Source organism: Acinonyx jubatus, chromosome F2 (genome assembly GCF_027475565.1).
Source record: "Acinonyx jubatus isolate Ajub_Pintada_27869175 chromosome F2, VMU_Ajub_asm_v1.0, whole genome shotgun sequence".
Taxonomy (NCBI): domain Eukaryota; kingdom Metazoa; phylum Chordata; class Mammalia; order Carnivora; family Felidae; genus Acinonyx; species Acinonyx jubatus.
The window spans coordinates 65,117,527-65,143,022 of record NC_069394.1 but is presented as its reverse complement, the minus strand read 5'-3'; the positions used below and the strand labels follow the sequence as shown (position 1 = coordinate 65,143,022).

Sequence of the window (25,496 nt, the reverse complement as noted above, 5' to 3'; positions counted from 1 at the left end):
TGATATAATTCTCATAAGTACCACTCCACCCCCCTAATAAACTTCCCTTCCCTAATCCTGTCAATAGAGTTATAGTAAAATTGTTAATCTAGTTAGTATTTATTGACTATGTAATTAAGCTCACTTAAATATTGTTCAAAGCTAAATCACATAATGTACCATGATTGCTTTTTATTTTCCCTACAGTTAAAAAATTGGTTGATTATCTACTTATTTTTCTGTGTATTTATCACCGATTCAGCCTGCTGTAAACTGGGCTGGTAGATGCTGTCCTAAGACTTCACTTCAGAGTCCCTTCATATCCATTCTGGGAATTTCTTTAGCCTTTCTCCTGTTTCCTAGATTCTATGTCTTCCCTTTTCCTAGTTTTCTGCCCTGGTTAGATGGAACTCATTTTTCAAGGGTTGCCTGAGAAACGGCATGTGGAATATACATTTTTTTTGAGAGCATGCATGTTCAAAGATATTTTATACCTCATAACTGATTGAAAAATTGATGGAGTATACAATTCTAGATTTTGAATATTCTTATCTCAAAATTTTGGAGATATTATTCTACTGTCTTCCACACAGAAAGTCTGATAATCATAATTCCATTTTTATTTTTTGTATTATGATCTCCCCCCCCCCCCCCCGTCAAGATCTTTAGGAACTCCTTACTCCTGATGTCCTAAAAACTTTTAAGGTTGAACCTGGATATGGGTCAGTTTCCATCCACTGTGCTGGCATTGGGGAGACAGTTTCAATCTGGAAATTCGTGTCCTTTGGTTTTGAAAGTTTTTCTAATATTAAAAATTAACTTTATTGAGTTGTAACTTACATACGATATGCATCCATTTAAAAACCTAAATCATATACATCCATATGACAATCACTATAATCAAGACAGAATGTTTTCATTATTCCAAAAGATTCACTCATGGCCCTTTCCAGTCAACTTCCCCTTCCCATTCAGCAACTATTGATACATTTGGTACTATAGACATTTGTATATAGTTCCATATAAATGGAGTTATACAGTATGTACTCTTTTCTTGTCTACCTTATTTCTCTCAGTATAATGTTTTTTAATTTGCCCATGTGTGCATCAGTAGTTCATTCATTTTTATTGTTGGATAATATTCTTCTGCATGGAATACAGTTTGCTTACCCCAAGTTCTGCAGGGATTTTGAATGGGATTGTGTTGAATGTATAGATTAATTTAGAAAGAATTGACACCTTAAGAATATAGAGTCTTCTAATTCATGAAAATGGTACCTATCTCCATTTATTTAGGTCTTCATTACTTTCTCCCAGTAGTATTTTGTAGTGTTTTATTGTACAGCCCTTACATGTATTTTCTTAAATTTATCCTTATGTATTTTATGTTTTTTGACATGATTTGTAGATGGCATCTTAAAAAATATCATTTTCCAGTTCATTGCTAGTATGTAAAAATTGATTTTTGCATATTGATCTTGTATCCTGGCATTGCTAAATTTATTTTATAAGTTGTAATAGCTTTTTATGGATTTTAAAATGATTAAAAATATTTTTTATATTTTATTTTAGAGAGAACATGAACAGGGGAGGGGGCAGAGGTAGAAAGAGAGAGAACTTTTTGTTTTTTAATATTTTTTAATGTTTATTTTTGAGAGAGAGGGAGACAAAGTATGAGCAGGGGAGGGGCAGAGAGAGGGAGACACAGAATTGAAGCAGGCTTCAGGCTCTGAGCCGTCAGCACAGAGCCTGACTCAGAACTCAAACTCATGGACCATGAGATCATGACCTGAGCCAAAGTTGGACGCTTAACTGACTGAGCCACCCAGTTGCTCCAGAAAGAGAGAGAATATTAAGCAGGCACCATACTCAGTGTGGAGCCTGACACAGGACTAGATCTCATGATGATGAGATTATGACCTGAGCCAAAATCAAGAGTTGGATGCTTAATCAACTGAGCCACTCAGGCACACCAGATTTTTTATTTTATATGTATCCAAGTAAAGATATTTTTATTTCCTTCTTTCCAAACTGAGTGTTGCTTGTTTTATTTTCTTGCCTTATTGCACTGGCTAAGACTTCTCCTATAAACATCCTTGCTTTATTCCCAGTCTCGAGGAAGAAAGCATTTAGTCTCTCATCATTAACTGGTGTTTTCTATAGATTTTACATGAATGCCAATTATCATGTTAAATTCTTTTCTATTTATTGTTTGCTGAGAATTTTTTAAAAATCAAATGTGTGGGAGGAGGAGGAGAGGAAAACATGTTACAGAGAGGAAAGGAGGCAAACCATAAGAGACTCTTAAATACTGAGAATAAACTGAGGGTTGATGGGGGGTGGAGGGAGGGGAAAGTGGGTGATGGGCATCAAGGATGGCACCTGTTGGGATGAGCACTGGGTGTTGTATGGAAACCAGTTTGACAATAAATTTCATATAAAAAAATGTATGTTAAATTTTTAAAAATGCATTTATGCCTCTGTTGAGATGATCATATTTCTTCTTTATTTTGTTTGGTATGGTATGTTGATTTTTGAATGTCAAACCAATCTTTCATTCTTGGGATAAATCTCACTTGGTCATTATGGATTATCTATATATATATTGCTGGATTTTATTTGTTAATATTTTGGTAAGGACGTGTGTTTCTGTGTTCATGGGGGCTATTGTTTTTATGTATTTCATTCATTGTATTTTTCTTTTCTTGTAATATTGGAGGGGATAGGAAAATAATGTTAACCTGATAACATGAGTTGAGAAATATTTCCTGCTTATCTATTTTCTAAAGGAGATTGTGTAGGATTGGCTTTTTTTTTTAATTAAAATTTTTTTAATGTTTATTTATTTTTGAGAGGGGGAAGGGGCAGAGAGAAAGGGAGACGGAATCTGAAGCAGGCTCCACGCTGTCAGTGCAGAGCCCAATTTGGGGCTTGAACTTACGAAATGTGAGATCATGACCTGATTCGAAATCAAGAATTAGACACTTAACTGACCAAGCCACCCATGAGCCCCTAGATTGGTATAATTTGTTTCTTAAGTATATGATAGAATGCATCAAGGGGTCATCTGGGTTTGGAGTTTTCTTTGTGGAAATGTTTTTATTTATAAGTATTTATTTAATAGATATGAACTATATAGAATTTCTATTTCTTCTAATTTGTATTTCAAGGAATTTACGTTTTACCTGAACTTTCAACTTTATTGGCATAAAGTTCTTTACAATATTCCTTTATTATCCTTTTAGCTATAGTGATATCTTTTTCTGTTCTGATATTGTTAGTGTCTTCTCTCTTTGTTTTCTTATCAGCCCACCTAGAATTGATTATTTTACTTATATTTTCAAAGAGTCAGATTTTGGTTTCATTGATTTGTCTGTAGTCATTATATTTCTATCTCATTGACTTCTGCTTTTACCTTTATTATGTCCTTTTTTTGAATTGAATTTCATTTAGTTTTCTTGCTTTCTGAGGTAGAAGTTAGATCATTTTCCCTCTTTTGTAATATAGGAATTCAAAGCTATAAATGTCCCTCTAAGCACTAGGCTACTGTAGCCCACAAATTTTCAAGTTTTTGTTTTCAAAATACTTTCTAATTTCCCTTCTGATTTTTTAATTTGTCCCAGAGGTTATTTAAAAGTGTGTTTCTGAATTTCCAAATATTTGGAGATTTTAAAGATATCTTTCCTTTATTCCTTTCTAATTTAATTCCATTGTGGTCAAATAACATACTCTATATAATTTCAGTTCCTTAAAGTTTATGGAGCTTGCTTTATGGCCCAGCATATGGATTATTTTGGTGAATATTCTAACTACTGTTGTTAGATGGAATGTTCTGTGAGAGTCAATTAGATTAATTCATGTTGGCTCTGTTGTTACAATTAAAAAAATTTTTTTTTAATGTTTATTTTTGAGAGACAGAGAGACAGTGTGAGCTGGGGAGGGGCAGAGAAAGAGACACACACAGAATCTGAAGCAGGCTTCAGGTTCTGAGCTGTCAGCACAGAGCCCGACGGGGGGCTTGAACTCACGACCGTGAGATCATGACCTGAGCCCAAGTTGGCCACCTAACCAGCTGAGCCACCCAGGCGTCCCTCCAATCTTTTATATCCTGATTTACCATCTACTTGTTCATCAGCTACTTAGAGTGTTGAAATCTCTGCTATAATTATGGATTTATCTATTTCCCTTCTGTCAATTTTTGCAGAAATTGAAATTTTTGCAGAAATTTTGCAGAAATGCTTTCTGCATTTTGAAGCTCTGTTGTTAGGTGCATAAATATTGGGAATTGTTATTTTTTTTTTTAAGTTCATTTATTTATTTTGAGAGAGAGACAGAGAGAGAACATGAGTAGGGGAGGGGCAGAGAGGGGGGAGAGAGAGATAACCCCAAGCAGGCTCTGCATTGTTAGCACAGAGTCCTACACAGACTCCAACTCACCAACCATGAGATCATGACTTGAGCAGAAACCAAGAGTTGGATGCTTAACCCACTGAGACACCCACGTGCCCCCGGATAGTTATGTTTTTTTAATGAATTGGCATTTTTTATCACCATAAATTTTCCTTATCTATCTCTGGTAATATTTCTTATCCTGAAGTTGGTTTTATCTTATATTAATATCGTCACTGCAGCTTTCTTATTTTATTATTTGTTTTTATTGTGTATATTTCCCTATGGTTTTACTTTTAACCTTTATATATCTTCATATTTAAAGCATGTTTCTTATAGAGAGTACATGATTGGATTTTTAAAATCCAGTCTTACTGTCTCTGCCTTTTAATTGGAATATTCAGACTATTTACGTTTACTACAATTACTGATAAAACTGAATTTAAAACTACCATCTTTTATTTGTTTCATCTGTTCCCTTTTCCTTTATTCCTGCTCTCCCCTATTTTTGCATCTCATTTTCTCTCTATTACTGACTAGTTCCGTACATCTTTTTAATTTTAGTGGTTACTTTAGGGTTTGGAACAGTCATCTTTAAATCAGCACAGAATTTCTTCAAATAATGACATCACTTCATATATAACCTTAGTATATTGCCATTTCCACCCTCCCTCCCATTTGTGTTATTGTTATCGTACATTTTAGTTTTACATGTCATTAACCTCATGGTCTGTGGTTATTATTTTTGTTTTTTAAAAAAACTGATCATCTTTAAAAGGAATTAAAAAATGTGAAAAGTATTTACCCTGCACTTACCACTTTTAATATTTTTCTCATTTGTGTAGATAAAAGTTTCTGTTAACATTTTTCCTTTGCCTTGAAGAACTTTAATATTTTTTTTTTGTAGTGTAGATCTCCTGGGGACAAATTCTTTCAAGTTTAGTTTATCTGAAAACAGTATTTTGCTTTCATTTTTTGAAAGATAGTTTCATTGGATATATAACTAAGTTGATATTTTTTTTTTCTGTTAGCACTTCAGAGCTGTTCCATTGTCTTCTGGCTTACAATGTTTTTGACAAAAAGTCTGTGATAATTCTCACCTTTCTCTATACAATGTGTCTTTTTTCTAGTTGCTCCAAAGATATTCTTATTATCATTGTTTCAGCAATTTTATTATGGTTGTACACCTTGGTGTAATTTTCTTGGTGGTTTTCTTGTTTCGGTTTTATTGAGCTTCTGTGGGTTTATGATTTTCATCAAATATGGGAATTTGGGGACAATTATATTTTTACATTTTTGTTGTTTGCTTTTAATTTATTTTTTTAAGTTTATTTTTTTTTTAATGTTTACTTACTTTTGAGAGAGAAAGTACAAGTGGGGGAGGGACACAGAGTGAGAGGGAGACACAGAATCCGAAGTAGGCTCCAGGTTCTGAGCTGTCAGTGCAGAGCCTGATGCGGGGCTCGAACTCACAAAATATGAGATCATGATCTGAGCTGAAGTCGGACATTTAACTGACTGAGCCTCCCAGGCTCCCCTATTTATTTATTTTGAGAGAGAAAGAGAAAGAGCAGAGGGGAGACAGGGAGAGAGGGAAAGAGAGAATCCTAAGCAGACTCTGCACTGTAAATGTAGAACCTGATGTGGGGCTCAAACTCATGAACTGTGAGATCATGACCTGAGCCAAAATCAGGCGTCAGACATTTAACTGACTGAGCCATCGAGGTGCCCCTGCTTTTTGTTTTTCAACAGCCTTATTGACACAATTCACATACCATACATTCACATATGTAAAATATATAATTAAGGGGTGCTTAATCATCAGCGCAGAGTCTGCTTGGGATTCTCTGTCTGCCCCTCCCCTGTTTGTGCACTTCCTGTCTCTCTATCTTTCCCTCTCTCTCAAAATAAATAAATAAACTTAAAAAAATAAAGTATACAATTAAATGATTTTTAGTATTTTCACAGAGTTGTATAATCATCAGTACAATCAATTTTAGAATATTTTTATTACCCTAAAAGAAACCCTGTACCCTTTAACATTGCTTCCTATATTTCCCCAACCTCTTAGCCCTAAGCAATCAATAATATAGCTATATCTGTCAATTTACCTATTCTGGACATTTCATAGAAATGGAATCTTACAATACATGGTCTTTTGTAACTGGTGTCTTTCACCTTGTGCAATGTTTTCAAAGTTTATACATGTTGTAGTATAAATCAATATTCATTTCTTTTTATTGCCAAAAAATTTTCCTTGTGATTACACATACACATTCTTTTATCCATCCATTGGTTGATGGACATTTGAATTGCTTCTACTTTTCAGCTATTATGAATAATGTTGTGAACATTCATGTACAACTTTTTTTGTGGATGTATGTTTCTGTTTCTCTTGGTGTATAGTGAGTAGTGGAGTTTTGTGTCATATGGTAATGCTATTTAACATTTTGAAGGACTGTTACATTTTACATTCTCCTCAGAAAGTATGAGCGTTCTAACTTGTCTACACTGGTTATTATTGCCAACACTGGTTATTATCTGTCTTTTTAATTATAGCTGTCTCATCAGGTGTGAAGTGGTACACAATTGTGGTTTTGGTTTACATTTCCCTAATGACTAATGATTTTGAGTATCTTTTCATGTGCCTATTATCCACTTTGCATATCTTCTTTGTAGAATATCTATTCAAGTCCTCTGCCCACTTATAAATTGGATTGTTTGTCTTTTTGTTACTGAGTTGCAAGAGTTTCTGTACATAAGTCTATTATCAGATATAGGACTTGCAAATATTTTTTTCCAGTCTGTTGTCTTATCTTTTTCACTTCCTTTTTTTTCTAATTTTCTAAATGTTTATTTATTTTTGAGAGATAGAGAGAGCACCTATGAGGGAGGGGCAGAAAGAGAGGGAGACACAGAATCCAAAACAGGCTCCAGGCTCTGAGCTGTCAGCACAGAGCCCGATGTGGGGCTTGAATTCACAAACCATGAGATCATGACTTGAGCCGAAAGTGGACACTTAACCGACTGAGCCACCCAGTAGCCCCTTTTCACTTTCTTAATGGTCTTCTTTGAAGCACAAAAATTTTTTATTTCATTTAATTAATTCTTTTTTTTACTTATACTTTGGGAGTTGTATCTAAGAAATTTTTGTCTAATAAAGGTCATAATGTGGTGCCTGAGTGGTTCAGCCGAGTAAGCATCCAACTCTGGCTGGGGTTATGATCTCACAGTTCATGGGTTTGAGCCCCGCGTCGGGCTCTGTGCTGACAGCTCAGAGCCTGGAGCCTGTTTCAGATTCTGTGTCTCCCTCTCTTTCTGACCCTCCCCAGTTCATGTTCTGTCTCTCTCTGTCTCAAAAATAAATAAATGTTAAGAGAAAAAAAAATTTTTTTAAAAATCAATTAACATAAAAGTGAAGGTTTATTTCTGGATTCCCAGTTTCACATTTATGGCAATGCCACACTATCTTAGTTACTATAGATTTGTAGTAAATTTTGAAATAGGAAAGTGTGAATCCTTGAACTTTTTTTTTTTTTCAAGAAGGTTTTGACTACTCTGAGTACCTTGAGGTCATTATTTCTTCAAAGATATTTTCTGGTTCTGTTTTAGTTTGGGCTGCTTGTCAAACTGGATGGCCTAAGCAACAAGCATTGATTTCTCACAATTCTGGAGGCTGGGAAGTCCAAGATCAAAGTGTAGGGGTGCCTGGGTGGCTCAGTCTATTATGCGTCCGACTTTGGCTAAGCTCATGATCTCACAGTTCCTGAGTTCAGGCCCTGCATGGGGCTTTATGCTGACAGCTCAGAGCCTGGAGCCAGCTTTGGTTTCTATGTCTCCCTCTCTCTCTGCCCCACCCCCACTTGCACTGTCTCTCTCTCTCAAAAAATGAGTAAACATTAAAAAAATTTTTTTTCAAAGTGTTGGCAGATACTGTGACTTGGTGAGAGCATTCTCCCTAGTTTTTTAGATGCCTGACTTCTCACTGTGTGCTCACATGGCTAAGAGAGAAAACCCTACTCTCTTTTCTCTTCTTATAACAACTCTAATCTCATTCATGAGGACCCTAGCCTCGAGACCTAATTATTTCCCAAAGGCCTCACCTTCAAATACCATCACAGTGGGGATTAGGATTCAATTTATGAGTTTTTTTTTAAATTTTTTTTTTAACATTTATTTATTTTTGAGACAGAGAGAGACAGAGCATGAACGGGGGAGGGTCAGGGAGAGAGGGAGACACAGAATCTGAAACAGGCTCCAGGCTCTGAGCGGTCAGCACAGAGCCCGATGCGGGGCTTGAATTCACAGACCGGACTGTGAGATCATGACCTGAGCTGAAGTCGGAGGCTTAACCGACTGAACCACCCAGGCGCCCCTCAATTTATGAGTTTTGAAGAGACATAATCATTTAGTCCCCTATTCCTAGGACTCCATTTTCATACATGTTTGAGTGCTTGTGTCTCACAAGCCATTGAGGCTCTGCTCATCTTTTAGTGTTTTTACTTTCTGTACCTTAGTTTCAGTAGTTCTAATGTGATACTTTTAAGTTCACTGATAATTTCTTCTATAATATCTAATATACTTTTAATCCCATCCAATTAATTTTTCATTTTAGATACATATTTCAGTTCCAAAGTTATTTTTTTCTTTGCATCTTCCATTTCCCTTCTGTTTGTGTTCATGCTTCCTTTAAATTCTAGAGCATATTTATAATAGCTTTTTAGAAGTCCTGTCTTCTAATTCCATCCTCCATGTCATTTCTAGATGTTTTTTCTTGAGTGGCTTTTCTCCAGTTATGATTTACATTTTCATAGGGCTTGTTTGCTGTTTCCCTCCCTGCACTGTGGTCTGGAAAGTGCCTTCAGGCGGAAAGCTGGCATAATTATAGAGCTCACCTTGTTTGTTTTCATTCTCTTAGAGTCCACAGTCCTGTGTCGCTTATAGTTCAGTGTCTGAAGAAGTTGTTTCACACGTTTTGTTTGGCTTTCTGTGTGTATGTGTGTGTGTATGTGTGCGTGTGTGCGCATGCGTGTATGTGTATGTGATAGTGATTCTTGTTTTGGTTAATACATCATGGCCCATTATGTTATTTAAAAGAATTTTTTTAAGTTTTTATTTATTTATTTTGAGAGATAGAGATAGAGAGAGCGAGCATGAGTGGGGTAGTGGCAGGAGAGAGGGAGTGAGAACTCCAGCATGTGGGGCTTGAACTCACGAACTGTGAGATCATGATCTGAGCTGAGATCAAGAGTCCAACGTTTAACTGACTAAACCACCCATGCAGCCCTATGTCATTTTTAAATACAATTTTATTTCCCTTTTTTTTTCTTATTTTTTGATTCTTATGCTCTTACTAGTCACATGTTGGATCTCCTGAATTTAATTCTCTACATTTCTTTTTTACTTGCTTATTTTCCATTCTTTCTCTTTTGTTCTTTCTTGGAGAATATTTAATTTAATATTTAATTTCTTCTAATTCTAAATTTTGAAGTCCTCTCATTCATTTAATGTTCCTTTTTAAAAAAAATCCTGTTTTGGTTCCAAGGTTATAGAATCCTTTTTTATTTCTCTTAAGAAATTAATTATAGTGGGATTTTTTTTTTGTTTCCATATTATCAGTTTCTCCAAAAATGTTTGTTTCTGTCTTTCTCTTTGATTTTATTTTTTAATTTTTTTTAAGTTTATTTACTTATTTTGAGAGAGAGAGAGTGCATGTGTGAGCAGGGGTAGGGATAGAGAGAGAGAGAGGGAGAGAGAGAGAATCCCAAGTAGGCTCTGTGTCATCAGTGCAGAGTCTGACATGGGGCTTGAACTCGTGAACCATGAGATCATGACCTGAGCCAAAAATCAAGAGTTGGGCGCTTAACAGAATGAGCCACCCAGGTGTCCCTCTCTTTGATTTTAGAAGCTATTTTCAGGTTAGTGATGCTTAGCTACTTTTTCATTCATGAAAACAAATGTGACAGGCTTGTTGACTAATTAATTGGTCTCACTGTAGGACAATTAGGCATGCTTAGGTCATGATCTCACGGTTTGTGGGTTTAAGCCCCACATCGGGCTCTGTGCTGATAGCTCAAAGCCTGGAGCCTGCTTCAGATTCTGTGCCTCCTTCTCTCTGCCTCTCACTCCCATGCACGCTCTGTTTCTCTCTTTCATAAATAAATAAATAAATAAATAAATAAATAAATAAATAAATAATAAAAATATACCTCCAATCCAGTCACTCCTTTTCATCTCCAAGCAACCATTTTTTTTTAAACTTTATAGTAGTCTCCCAGATGATCTCTTTGCTGTTATTCTTGCAACCTTTTCTTCACATAGCTGATAGAGAAGTCTTTAAAATATAATCCTTTCAGTGACTTTCTAATGCACTTAGAATAAAGTCAAACTTATGATCATGGCCTAAAAGATCTTTATGATCTCTCCCCTATCATAATCTTATGTTATACTGTTGCTTCTTCTTCATTCATTCAACCAATTATCTATTGAGCACTCACAATGTGTTAGAGACTGAGCTAGGCACTGGGGTCCCTATCATAGTAAATTGGCCTCTTTTTTGTTCCTAGAATACTCAGAATCTTTACACCTGCTGTTCCCGATGCTTGGCATGTTCTTTCCTTAGCTCTTTGCATAGATTGTTTCTTTATTATTCTTCAGATCTCAGCATAAATGTCATTTCCTCAGAGGCTTTTTTTATTTAAAAAAAAATTTTTTTTTTAACATTTATTTATTTTTGAGACAGAGAGAGACAGAGCATGAACGGGGAAGGGTCAGAGAGAGGGAGACACAGAATCTGAAACAGGCTCCAGGCTCTGAGCTGTCAGCACAGAGCCCAACGCGGGGCTCGAACTCACGGGCCGTGAGATCATGACCTGAGCCGAAGTCGGCCGCTTAACCGACTGAGCCACCCAGGCGCCCCTCAGAGGCTTTTTTTAATAACCTGATTTAAAATATCCACTGACCCCTTTTCCATTATGTCATCCTATTTAATTCCTTCATAGCCCTTTTCACAATCTTCTCTGCTTATTTATTTTCTGACTGTTCCCTCCTCTGTGTCATTTTAATGTAAGGTCTTTGAGGGTAGAGAGACCCTGTCTTTCTTGATCATGGTATCCTCAGTGCCTAGAACATGTTTTCTGAAGTCCAAGGGCAGTGCCTGGCACATATGATACCATAAATATTTTTAATAGACTAGCTTGATGGGAACAGGTTCAGGAAACACTACACAGGGGAGGTAACATTGAGTTCAATATTAAAAAAAAAAGGGTTTGGTTATTTAGACATTTATCATTGGAATGAATAATTAATAGTAATGAAAGTATTTATTTTGGTTACACATTTATCCTGGTTATACATTATTAATGTTGCCTAAGAATAATTATTGTAGGTGAAATAGCTAGGTCTTAATGTCATTTAAAAAAACTTCCTTTGGGATCATTTGGAGGCAAGAATTTTTGTCCCGTTATCAAACTTTCATTTTTCTGTTCAGGGTTAAAAGCATAATAGAATAATTTGTTTTATTTAAAATTTTTTTTTAACATTTATTCATTTTTTAAGAAACAGAGACAGAGCACAAGTGGGGGAGGGCAGAGACAGAGGGAGACACAGAATCTGAAACAGGCTCCAGGCTCTGAGCTGTGAGCACAGAGCCCGATGAGGGGCTCAAACCCATGAACTGTGAGATCATGACCTGAGCCGAAGTTGGACGCTTAACCAACTGAGCCACCCAGGTGCCCCCCCGCCCCCCTGCCCCCCAAAAATTTTTTTTAAGTAAGCTCCATGCCCAGCATGGAGCCCAACATGGGGCTTGAACTACAGAATACGAAGCAGGCTCCAGGCTCTGAGCTGTCAGTAGAGAGCCTGCCGCGGGGCTTGAAGTCACAAACTGCGAGAGCATGACCTGAGCCAAAGTTAGTCGCTTAACCAACTGAGCCACCCAGGCGTCCCTCCATGTAAAGATATTATACCACAAGCCATCCCATTGCCAAATCAGAAACTGTGAGGTGGTGACAGGGCTCAGCTTACAGACGACTATTTCCAGGAAGCCTTCCCTAGCCCCAGGCTGAGTTAGTGCCACCACAATACTTGCGAAAACAGAATCACATTGTTTTTTCATTACTTGTTGACTGTAGGTTTTTTGAGCCCCTGGACTATAATCTTCCATCTTCTGATTTACACAGAATAGTGCAGTGCCTGAGAGACCTGTAGGTGCTCAGTGCGTATTTGAATGAATAAATAACTGAATGAATATGGGATGATATGACATACTATGACTTGAATATAGTTAGTGCAAATTAGAATAAGTTCAAGATCCAGGTACTTCCCCAAGGAGCAGCAGCCTGGAGAGACTTCAGATCTAATCCCAGTTACTAGAAATTCATTCATTGGGAGATCACAGTTAAGTGGCAAGAAATCTAGTCTCTAGAGGGAAACATTTGCTGGCAAAATAATACAGAGAGGAAAAGCACATACTTTCTTCTCAGAGAAACTTCTTTCTGTTGGTGAGGGGTGGAGGCACTGGGGTATGGAAGAGAAAACCAGGTAAGAGGGCAGAATTATGCAAATAAATATATTAAGAAGTAGAGATTCATAAGCTAGTTTTAGAGTAAATCTAGAATAGTTTTTAAAGTAATAAATTTTATAGATATTTAAAAATTTTTTAAATCACAATTTCATGTAAATATTTTTAAACTAATTTTTCTTTACACTACCTTCACATGCAGAAGTTGGTTGTCAACTGCTATGAGCTGATTAAGATTCTCCAGTATTTCTAAGTCTCTTATGTCATCAATATTATTATTGCTGATATTCAATATAGAGAGGGATTTCTGTAAGAAAAATAAATTAGCATTAGTAAACAGTCTAATTAAATACTATATATAGGAACCAGAAATCTTAATCTGTGAAAAATTTAAGATTTATCAGTTCAGGCTGTTTTGCTCTTTAGGTAAGAAAATTAAAATCCATGGAGATTTTGTTTCTATGCCATATGTTTTTTCAGATATAACTTTGGGACTTCAGTAATTGTGATATGACTTACTATTTTTGTCTACAGTTCCTTCATAAGTCTGATTTTCCCTATCCAGAATATAAAAGAGATTTATAGAAAAAAGAAGCCAGGAATCAATAAAGAAAAAAGATGCCCAGCAAACAAATGTTAACACAGTGTAGAAAAATGCTTATTTCAGTTTAAGCAAATTATCATTTTCTATTAAATATCACTAAGATTTGTACTTACATAGGAAGAAACAGTTTTTGTCTGTTTTTTAAAATAGGAAACATAGGTAAGAATAAAAGAATATCTGGTTTTCATTTTTATCTCTCTCTCTATAGTTTCCTCTTGATAATCCACATGTTCAGAGGTACTTAAAATAATAATTAGCTAATTAACAAGAGGGATCAACATTGGCTGTTAGTGAGGACATAAATATACAATAGAGCAGCATTAAACCAAAGCCATCTTAAAATCTATGATGGCCCAGTAATCTCTACCAAGATTGAGTCTACCCATCAAGGCATCTATATAGCCAACTTTTAGATTATATACTTCTTGATACTTTTTAAGACTTTAAATACAGCTTAAAAGGATTATGCCTTATATTTAGAATTTTGGAATCTGCTTGAATCTTTGCAAAACTTGAGCAAACAAAAATGTTTTTAGTGGCATTTCATAATAAATGGCATTTCATAAAAAAGCCACCTCTGGCTTCTCAACTAATTGTGACACCTCCGCAATGTATCTGGGTGTCAGGTCACAGCTGGAGCATCAAATCTGGTACTCCCAGATCTACCTGCTTCTGATAAGGCAGAGCCACATGTAAGGCAGCCTACAATGAAATCAGAATCCAGCGAGAAGACAATTTATCATCATCATTATTCTCTAGGTTAAAATTTGCCAAATAATTGTCCATTACTCTTTCCTTAAGCTTTTTCCTAAAATTTTGAATCATGATAATCACCAAGTTTGAAATTATGAATGAATTGACATCTGGATTAGAACTTGATAATTTACATAACTTTTTTACATCCTTCTTTTGATACTTTTAGTACCCTAGAGGCAGGCGTTATTATCCCAACTTTATAGCTGCTGAGTCTCTGAGCAATTATGTGAGAAAAGTTAGTTTTAGCCCTCAAATAAATTAACTGGCCATATAAACATACACAGTATGTATAATGTCCAAATATACCTTCCTGTTCCATTATAACTGTTAATCACTATATTCTTTGTCAGAATATTCAAATGTGGCCTTACTCCCAGAGAATGAAGAGTTCTTGGATCAAACAGAAGCTTTTCTCCAAGGGGAAGCCTCTGACTCTCAACATGAAGCTCTCTTAGTCCTTCTAATCCTTCTAAACCTTCTATGACAGCAATATAATTGCTTCCCAGGTACCTGCAAAATATAAAACAGCTTTATTTTTATTTTTTTTTATTTGAGAGAGAGAGAGAGAGAGAGAGAGAGCACGCGCACATGTGAGCAGGGGAGAGTGCAGAGGGAGAGAGAGAGAATCTCAAGCAGCCTACATGCTCAACACGGAGCCTGATGAGGGGCCTGATGTGGGGCCCAATGCAAGGCTTGATCCCATGACACTGGGACCGTGACCTGAGCCAAAATCAAGAGTCAGATGCTCAACTGCTCAACTGACTGAGCCACCAAGGCATCCCAATATAAAACAATTTTAAATAGACATTCTGAGAACATCATGATCTGTAAACATAATGAAAACATAGTAACAATCACTGAGCTGTGTGAAAATTATACAAAGAATGCAGAAATATGTGGAATTTTCTCTTTACAATGAGCCAAAGAAAGGTTTATTTATATGATTCTTACACTTAATTTAGTCTAAGAAATTATTTTTTTTTAAGTGAGAGAATTGGAATGGTCCTTATTAAATGATCTACCAGTGCTCCTTTTATATGTTAGGGCACAGAAAAATCATGTGGGTAGTAGGTTTAAAAATGAAGATTTTTAGGGGCGCCTGGGTGGCTCAGTTGGTTAAGCATCCAACTCTTGATTTTGGCTCAGGTCATGATCTCATGGTTCATGAGTTTGAGCCCCACGTCCGGCTGTGTGCTGATAGTGCAGAGCCTGCTTGGGATTCTTTCTCTCCCTCTCTCTTTGCTCCTTCCCTGCTCGTTCATTCTTGCTCTCTCAAAATAAATAAATAACCTTTTTTTTAAAAAAAAATTAAGATTTTTGGGCCTAACCCCAGAGATTCTCATTTGGCTATCTAGGTCAGAACCCAGAAATCTGCATTTTTTAAATGTTTATTCATTTTTGAGAGGAGACAGAGAAAGAGAGAGTATGAGCAGGGGAGGGGCAGTGAGGGGGGACAGAGGATCTGAAGCAGGCTCTGCACTGACAGCAGTGAGCCTGATGTGAGGATCAAACTCAGGAACCATTGTGAGATCATGACCTGAGCTGAAGTTGGACGCTCAACCGACTGAGCCACCTAGGCACCCTGCCATCTGTGTTTTCAATAAGCATTTCCCTCATCTTCTTCCCATTTTGAGGTTCTTGGCCCACTTTTTGAGAAGGACTGATAGTTCTTCCAGTCTGGGAAAATAAATCTACCAGCCTTCATTGAATTAAAATAATTATAGGCAGTAAATGCCTTTTTACACTCAAATCTAAATCAACATTATCAACTCTCTGACCCTGCCCTTTGAGATGTGTGATTCTTAAAGGCACAGAGCTCATTTGGTTTCCATGGAAAATCAAAAATCAAAATCAAAAAGTTTCCATGGAAACTTTTTTCCCCAGTTGAGCCTTTAAGGATGCTTTAGGTATCCTTATAAGTGGTTAAGACACCTTACTCTCCTGCAAAAGAAAAGTATGTCAGGCTTAATGAAACAAATTGCCAAGTATAACACTTGTAACACTTTATTTTGCACTAATAATACTACAAGAGAATAAAAATTGAGGCCTATTCCACAAAAGTGCAGATAATGGAAAGGTCTGCATGCAAAAATATTACTGTAATGATGACAAACAATTATGTTACTTAAAAATAAAAGCACTAGGGGTACCTAGGTGGCTCAGTTGATTAAACCTCCAACTTGATTTCAACTCAGGCCATGATCTCACAGTTGGTGAGATCAAGCCCCATGCTATCAGCATGGATACTGCTTGGCATTCTTCCTCTCTCTCTCTCTCTGCCCCTCCCAGCTCACGCGCGCGCGCACATACACACACACACACACACACACACACACACACACACGCACTCTCTCTCGAAAACAAACATTAAAAAAAAAGCACTTACAGTTTTTCCAGTTTCTTTAATGACCTGAGGTTCTCTATACATGAAATACAATTGTTTTGTAGGTACAGGTGGGTCAGATTTGTAGCATAATTCAAGTTAGTGATTTCACTAATATGGTTATCATACAAGTATAAAACACTAAGACTTTTGCAAGGAGAGAGGTCTCCCTAAAAGGAAAACAAAAACAGGTTATACTTAATTTCTCCTGAAAACTTAGAAGTTTGTTTTTAAGAAAGTTTTCCACTTTCTGTACATTTCCTTAAGTTTAATATAATAGTGTTTCTCTGTTCTTATTAGCACAGTAAAAACAATACTAGAATGATTATAAAATTAGTTCTAGGTTTTAGTATTCTGTAACTATATCAGTAAAATTGTATTTGTTAAGAAGGATTTTCCTAGGGCAAGCAGTGTTTCTTGGAAGCAATTAGGTTTCTCTGGAAGTTGAAACATTTAACAAATTAATGCTTCAACATTGTAGAATAGGGATTAATCATTCTGTGGAATTAGAAGGAAGCTGTTATTTATAATACTGAAAATGGGAAGTCATTGGATATTCAAAAATAATAGATGAATAAATTATGATAGTACTATTGAAGTACTGTTTAACCATTAAATATTGTTTAGTTTCCTTAGTAATATTTTATAGATCTCAAAATGAAAACAGTACATTCAATATGACCCACTATTGTAAAATTATATGAATACATGCCTAGAAAGAAGACTGGAAGGACATCACCTACGTGTTAATAGTGGTTTTCTCTGCATGATAGGATTATAAGTTTCTTTCTTTTTATATGTATTTATATTAATGAACATCAGTTACTTTTGAGATAAGAAAATAATTAAAGGTATTTTTAAAAGTCTGCCATTCTTATGTGGGTGGTAGAGTCAGCCTAGAGTAAGTAGGCAAGAGCTAGAGTGAAGTTACACTCAAAAATACCTCAGCTTGGGATGCCTGGCTGGCACAGTCAGTGGAACATGCTACTCTTGATCTTGGGGATGTAAATTCAAGCCCCATGTTGGATACAGAGATTATTTAAGAAAAAAAAAACCTGAAAAAATCTCAGCTTTTATTAACAAGTTCTTTTAAAATATAACGCCATCTTGGGGACTTATAAACTTAAGTTTATAAGTTATTCTTATCTTGGTGTGAATTATATATAATTGACCCTTATACAACATGGATTTGAACTGCATGGGTCTACTTATACATGGATTTTTTTTCTGATAAATACTATATAGTACTGTAATATATTTTCTTGTTTTCTTAATAATGTTCTCTTTTCTCTAGCTTTATTTTAAGAATACAGTATATAATACACGTAATGTACAAAATATGTTAATTGACTTTATGTTATCAGTAAGATTTCTGGTCAACAATAGGCCATTAGTAGTTAAGTTTTTTGGGAATTAAAACTTATATGAGGGTTTTTGATTGTGTTGGGTGACAGGGTGTTGAGGAGTGTGGGGGTGTTGGTATCTCTAACCCCCATATTTTTCTAGGGTCAGCTGTACCTAGTTTGCTTTCCTCTTAACAAGGGTCATCTACACCAAAGGAGCACTGATTGTGACAGGACAAAAGAACAGCAGAGGCTGTCTGCAGAGGGCAAGTGTGTAATGGTATAATGATGTAGAGAGTTTTCTGGGCAATTGGATTCATGGGGAGAAGAATTACTAAGAAACTGGAAAGAAATACAGAATAGGAACTTGGTAGAGTCTGCAAAAAAAAAAAAAGTCTTAATTGACACTTGTGCCTGGGGCTTTGTTATTTTTTTCATTCACTTGAAAAACATTTATTAAGCACTTAATATGGGTTAGGCGCTGTGTTGGATGGGGGATTTAGAGTGATATGAACAAAATAGACATCATCTCGGCCTTTATGTACCTTATGTTTCTGAGAAAATTTCTCTCATGTGTAGTCTTTAGCATTTTATTGTAGACAATAGACATCAATACAAATGGCCTAAAAGGGTTATTGCTCCCTTTAAAGTTCCCCACATTAAGGCCAACTTAACACAGAGAAAATACAGTGTCAGAATATATCCAAGTAAACAGTCTTGTCTGATATAAATGGCAGTATAACCTACATTTATATAATCAGTTAAATTATGTGTGAAAAAGATTTCACTGTTAAAGTTTTAAAATATGGTATTCATATAGTTCATTCTTACTACTTGATATGTTAAAAAACTCATATTCCAAGCATCTGGAATTATACAAAAGCATTATCTTTGAAATTGTTTTCCAACATAACACTTTCAATTCTAGTTTGCTACATAGAGTATTTCAGGGATAGATACATATATTTAGCACATAGATTTAACAATCACAATGATATATTTTGTAGAGATTTAGTTTTAATAATTTTAATATCATAAGCATGAAATTAAAATAAAAATACAATATACAACTGACTAATCAAAATACAGTTAACGAGTATGATCAAAATATAGTTAATAAGGAGGTATTTTCTGACACCAATTTCTAAACTTTACATTGTTAATTATGTAAAAATAGGAAATTTAGAATTCTTACAATTGTATCTATATTTTTGTCTGAAAAATTTAGATGAGTTATTTTCTTCAGGTATCGTGAAGTGGTTTCTTCTTTTCGGGGTTTAAGATTGTTACTTTTGGCAATTAGATCCAAGGTTAGTCGAACCATGATTTCTCTATAAGTCAAACTCTCAGCAGTAGCTCTGTTCTGATACCATGTCAGGAAGCAGGTTTAACTATTGTTTTATGCTCAACTTTCTATATAAAAAAAAAAAAAAGGAGCATTATGTACATGGCAATTTAGGAAAAATTATTTTGACTTGCTCTTTAATTTTCTTATGTAGAACTATTTGATAAACTACTTCAGAGACATTTTAAAAGGCATTTTCTAAGTTTATAGACTTAATTCTTCTTATAAACAGCTTAAAAAACCAAAATTAATTAAATATACAATGTGCATTCATTTCTATTTTTAATCTTTTCCTCTCTCTAGTATTGAGTTGTTACTGTGGGCATCTTTTAAAGGATTTTTTTTCCTCTCAAGGAGTATCATCTGATGTGTTCACATGAAGGCCCAGAGGTTGGTCTCTACTCAAGCTAGTGGCAGTTGAGAATGAGACCAGAATGGTCTTCTGGCTCCTTTTTCCATAGAACCCATGGTGATCATATTTTCTAAACCCTCAAATCAGAACACATGATGTAAAAAACCTTGAGTATGCACATAGGACAGTGGGGCAAAATACTTGAAAATGGAGTTGGCCTTGAAATTGTTATAGCTGCAATCCACAAAGAGGCAACACAATGCAGTGTTTTTCAATCCAGACTGCCTGGGTTCACATTTGGTCCCATTGCTTACTGGTCAGGCAATCTTGGGCATGTTGCATCAGTTTCTTCCCCCCCCCCCCCCATGTCCCCCATTCACAATACAGACCAGGAAAAGGGCCTGGGCTGAGATGTTTATGGATGGGTTTACTCTGCCTCCTCTTTCTATACAGTGTAAGAACACAGCCTCATACGCACCAGGAGGCTACGTTACCTCTGTTTTTTATAAAATTAGGATAATAGTAGTACCTACTTCCTAGGGATATTGTGAAGATTACATGAGATAAAAATGTATAGAATATTCTGCACAGTGCCTGGTACATAGGTCAACAAATGTTTGCTATCACCATTATTGTTTCACTGTTTTGTTCACAGATAAGGTGAACACTATTTACTTCACTGTTTCACCTGGAGTATATTAGGGCTGTTAAATAAGGGGAACACACTATCAAATAATTAATTAATTAATTATTGATTTATGTGAGAGATCCATATGTGGTCCATAAGTTTGAAGTAACCCATTTTTTTCCAACCATCACAAAACTGTGATAAATACCACAGTTTTGTAAAATTTATTGTCTTTTTAAAATATAGTTTAAAACTGAGCATTCTTTTTCTAATATATCTGGAATTTTACCAGCCAAACAACTCAGTTTGTGTAGTATTCTGGACATGAAATCAATGCTTAGGAGGAAAGTGAATTCAGTAGAAGATAAATTCAGTTTGCATTATCACACATTGACATATAACTACCCAGGCTATATTATATAAAATGCCCACAATAAAATATTTGAAGATATGGAATGAATCATTTTATTTCAAAATACAAAATGTAATCTGTAGAATAAAATTTTCATAGATTTTTCATAGATTTTCATAGATTTTTCATAGATTTTTAAAATTTTCATGAATTCATTATTTTTAACAAAAATTTAAGATTATTGTTTACAGATCAAATTTCAAACATGACAATAATATTCTGAACAAAGTTTCTAGTCAAGTAAAAATAACTTTTACTAATATTGCCTTAAAAATATTTCATGATGAAAGTTTAAAGAATAACACCCACACTCATGGACCTACAGGTAATCTTAAATATAAAAGGTTATAAATACACTTGTATTCCCTTTATGCCTTTCTCCCTATTCTTTTTTTTAAGTTTATTTATTTTGAAAGAGTGAGAGCAGGGGGAGGGGCAGAGAGAGAGGAAGAGAGAGAATCCCAAGCATGTGAGGCTCAGAGTCATGAACCTCGAGATCCTGACCTGAGCTGAAATCAAGAGTCAGTTGCTTAACCACCCAGGTACACCACCCCCCTCCTTCTCCCTATTCTCTTATTTTTAGAGTTTAGAATTAGATGTCTCTATTCATGTCTTTATACTTTTACTACAGATGTATGTATATCTAAACAATATGTAGTACTTTTTAAAACATTTTTACAGTCATAAATGGTATTATTATTTTTTAATGTTTATTTTGGAGAGACAGACACACACACAGAGCATGAGCAGGGGAGGGCAGAGAGAGGCGCGCGCGCGCGCGCACACACACACACACACACACACACACACACACACAGAATCTGAAGTAGGCTCTAAGCTCTGAGCTGTCAGCACAGAGCCTGATGCAGGGCTCAAATCCATGAACCATGAAATCATGACCTGAGCCAAAGTTGGACCCTTAACCAACTGAACCATCCAGGTGCCCCATAAATTGTATTATTTTGATTCCAACTTTCTTTTTTTACTTAATGTTTTGTTTGTTAGAATCATCAAAGTTGATGTGTATAGCTCTGGAATATTTGCATTGCTGTGAATATTCTATTGTAAGGAATTTATTTCTTCTGATGATAGATCTTTGGGTGGTGTTTTTTTCATTTGCAATGTTGCTTCTATGGTTCTTCTATACCTGTCATTTTTAGCACATATGCAAGAGTTTCTTTAGGGTTTAAAACTAGGAATGGCTATTTCTGGGTTGCACATTTTCAACTTTACTATGTATTGTCAAATTGTTCTCCAAAGGAGTTTTGCCACTGGCAGCTAAGAGAGTTCCTATTGCTCTACTATGCAGTCAACATCAGTGTCAGCACTTGATATTGGCAGTCTAAATTACTGCCAATCTGATGGGTGTGAAATGATAATATCATTGCTTTTGTTTTTTTCTCAGATCTTTTTATATATAAAAAAGGGATTTGAAAACAGCCAGATCAATAGTCTCATCTCATTATGTTTTAATTTGCCATTCTGTAATTGCTAGAGATTGAGGGTCTTTTCCTGTTTATTGCCATATGGAGTTCCTTTTCTGTTAGTTGTGGTTTCTTATATTTTGCCCATGTTGCCTTATGAGTAGTGTTTTTATAAGTAATTTTTATTTTTATTAAAAGAATTTTTGTTTTTAATTTGAGAGAGAGACAGAGAGAGTGCATGTGCACGTGAGAGTGGAGGAGGGGCAGAGAGAGAGGGAGAGAGACTCCCAAGCAGGCTACTCACTGTCAGTGCAGAGCCTGATGGGGTGCTCAGTCTCATGAACCATGAGATCATGACCTGATCTAAAATCAAGAGTTGATGCTTAACTGAGTCACCCAGGCACCCCTATAAGTAATTTTTAGATACACTTATATTTTTATCAGATACCAGTATTTTGTTGATTATACATGTAGCAAATATCCATTCCCTGACTTTAGTTTGTTTTTTCTCCTTTTTTTCTCCTAGTTTGTGTTTAGTGGCATCTTCTAAAAAACAGAAGCTATATATTTTTTTCATGTAGTCAAATATATCATTTTTTTGCCCATGTTTTATGCTTTTTGTGGCTTATTTAGTAACCCCTTCCCTATCCACATTTAAGAGAAAGACTTTTTTTTCTTGTAAACATGTTTAGTTTTGCTTTGCTTTGTAAATTTTGTCTGCATTACTGTGATCAGAAGCAGCAATCAGTGCTCAGAGGACAGATCCTTGATATTTGGTGGCTAGTATGTTTTTTGCCCATTTTGGCTTCTACAAGCTATATGTAAGGTACTCTAGAAACCCTGCTACTGGGTTGTGTGTAGGGGATGGATAGTTGCTGTAGAACTGAAATTGACCAAAATTTATTTCAGTTTATTGTCTAAGCCTTCTCCTGGAAGTTGTTAGCCTTCAGTAGACTCCAGGTTCCAAAATACTTATATCAGACAGATTCTGCCAGTGCAGTTGTTGTCTAGGTGGGGAAACAGTTGCTTCCTACTCTGCCATGTTCCCAGAATCCTTTCCTCCTTAACTCTTTCATACACATTTTAAAAATCAACTTGTTGGGGTGCCTGGGTGGCTCAGTCAGTTAAGCGTCTGACTCTTGGTTTTGGCTCAGGTCATGATCTCATGGGTTCATGGGATCGAGCCACACATCAGGCTCTGTGCTGACAGCATGGGGCCTGCTTAGGATTCTCTCTCTCCCCCTCCCATTCTGCCCCTCCCCTGCTGGTGCCAGCATGCATGTGTGCTCTCTCTGTCTCAAAACAAACAAACAAACTTAAAAGAAAATCAACTTATGTTCCATGAAAAATCCTGTCAGGATTTTGTTAGGAATTGCACTGAATTTATAAACCATTTGTGAAGCACCAACACATCTCTAATATTGAGACTTCTTTTCCATCACTATGGTATGCCTCTCTATTTTAGGAGTGCTGCTTTAATGTAGTTTTATAATTTTCTTGTAATTAAGGCCATGCATAAGTTTTTTAAAGTCATTTTTAGGAATTATATATTTTTGTTGATACTGCAAGTGACATTCTTTTAGGAATTACATTCTCTAGAGCTTGTGTATAGAAATGCAATATTTTAGAAAATATTTGAAATATTTAAAATATGATTTCTTTACCCATATTTTAAAATTTTAGACTTTTTTCTGGAAATTTCAAATATCACTTTTACACTGATAACCGGTGAAAATGCACATCTTAAAGTGGCTATACACCCCAGGATTTCTCTCATAGCTGAGGCAGGAACTGCCATACAGGTGGCCATACAGGAGCAATCCTGTACTATGATGGGGGTGATGCCCTGTGGGGGTAATTTTTACACATGGGAGACAGTAGCCTCAATTATTTATTTTCCGTTCTTTCTTTCCCCCATGCACTTTTAGGAGACACAGCCATTGCAAAGGGTCTCTCTGAAAACAGCTCTGGTCTTTTGGGTTACATACTGGGTTGTGTTTGTTCTTCCATCTCTTTCTCATTCCTTTTCTCCTTCTGTACTACTTCCCTAAAATTAACAACCCCCTCCCCCACAAAACATGTTGTTATATGAATTTTTGCTTCAGGCTCTGTTTTCTAACCTGGGCTAAAAGAGAAAATTTGGATCAGCTGAATCGTCATGAATGACCATGCTATAAATGGATTTTGGCTCTAGTGCACAAAGTGGTGTTTGTATAGAAATAAATTTGATTTTCTCAGATAATTAGGAAAGTAAAGAGGCAAATGTGATATAGAAATGAAATATTTATTAAACCAAGGTAAGGGCAATGGACCTCATCAACAAGCTATAGGAAAACATTCCAGGAGCTTGAATATGGAAAGGGATCCCAATAAGTGAATAACACACAATAATAGAGACTTAACTCAAAAGAACCTGCATTGTAGCAGTCATGTCCACACGAAGATTTAGTTTCATTAAAACACCACCATTCATTTTATTAATGTAATATTTAAACTTTATTGGTATTGTAGTTTGTTTTAGAGATATTATGAACCTAGTTTGGATTTGGATACATTTTAGAACATTATAACAAAAGTAAATAAGTCAGCATTTGTGGGGTGTCCTTGCTTTTCTTTTAAAAGAGGTTCATTATTTTCTAAAGTTTGTGAAACTACTTTTTCATAATTTTTCCCTACTAGATACCTGTTATCTCAGGATTCCCCTTGCTAGGATATCTCTGTCTGGATTGCCAGTGGGAGACAGTTTAGAGCTGCTTTACAGGCACTCTGGGAATCCATTTTAGTGGATCCCTTGGCTTAAATTATCCTTTGGGGCTCCCACAGGCTACCGGCAGTAGATGTTTCCGAATTTAGTTTGTGTATTTTCCTTTAGCGAGCTCCAGGCTCACTGGCTTCCCAAAGCTCAAAATCGCGGGGTTCCGCTCTTGGGCTTTTTTCCCCCTTTACACGCGCAGATCCCGCTTCCTCACTCCGCGGCCACCCCTTCACCCGTGTCTCCCTTCTCTAAAGCGGTTTCTCAGCCTTGCCTGAGTCTATTTGTTTAAAATACAGACTTTCAGATTGATTTTCTGGAAACTCTAGATGTCTAGAGATAAGGCTCAGGGATCTTCATTTTAACCAGTAACCCAGGAAGGTCTTACTTACTGGCAGACAAGTTTGAGAAACGTGGCTTTATGGTTTCTTCAGCCCCCCAGACTTCTTCCCTGAAGGCACCTCTCCCCTTGCGGGAGGAACTGAGTCTGGAAGTCAGGTTTGTAAATTTCCTCAGTGCCTCGTTCCTCTGCAGCCTTGGTGCGGTTGCCAGGCGACCCAACGCTCTTGCTAGGGCAATGGCTTCCGGGAAATCTCGCGCGAGGTGTC

General features: G+C 36.0%; 1 protein-coding gene and 1 non-coding gene across 6 annotated transcripts in view; both read right to left on the bottom strand.

Moving 5' to 3' along the window:
* Positions 1-25,496, bottom strand: part of PPP1R42 (protein phosphatase 1 regulatory subunit 42) — a 51,867-nt gene extending 26,371 nt beyond the window's left edge. For 3 of the 5 annotated variants that reach the window (XR_008292814.1, XR_008292815.1, XM_053208623.1), the window contains exons 1-6: positions 25,281-25,496; positions 19,171-19,388; positions 16,636-16,802; positions 14,621-14,759; positions 13,080-13,196; positions 12,841-12,885 (exon numbers count right to left, since the gene is read on the bottom strand). Coding sequence is in view for 3 of the 5 variants with exons in the window: in XM_053208623.1 (XP_053064598.1) it covers positions 12,841-12,885; positions 13,080-13,196; positions 14,621-14,759; positions 16,636-16,802; positions 19,171-19,299 (597 nt within the window). In the remaining 2 variants the exon portion in view is untranslated. The remainder of the gene's footprint in view (positions 1-12,840; positions 12,886-13,079; positions 13,197-14,620; positions 14,760-16,635; positions 16,803-19,170; positions 19,389-25,280) is intronic. The other 2 variants (XM_053208621.1, XM_015077720.3) reach the window with 2 other exon arrangements.
* LOC113594772 (small nucleolar RNA SNORA51) lies at positions 20,036-20,159 on the bottom strand. Its single transcript, XR_003415215.1, has one exon. It is a non-coding gene; the product is annotated as a small nucleolar RNA SNORA51 (small nucleolar RNA).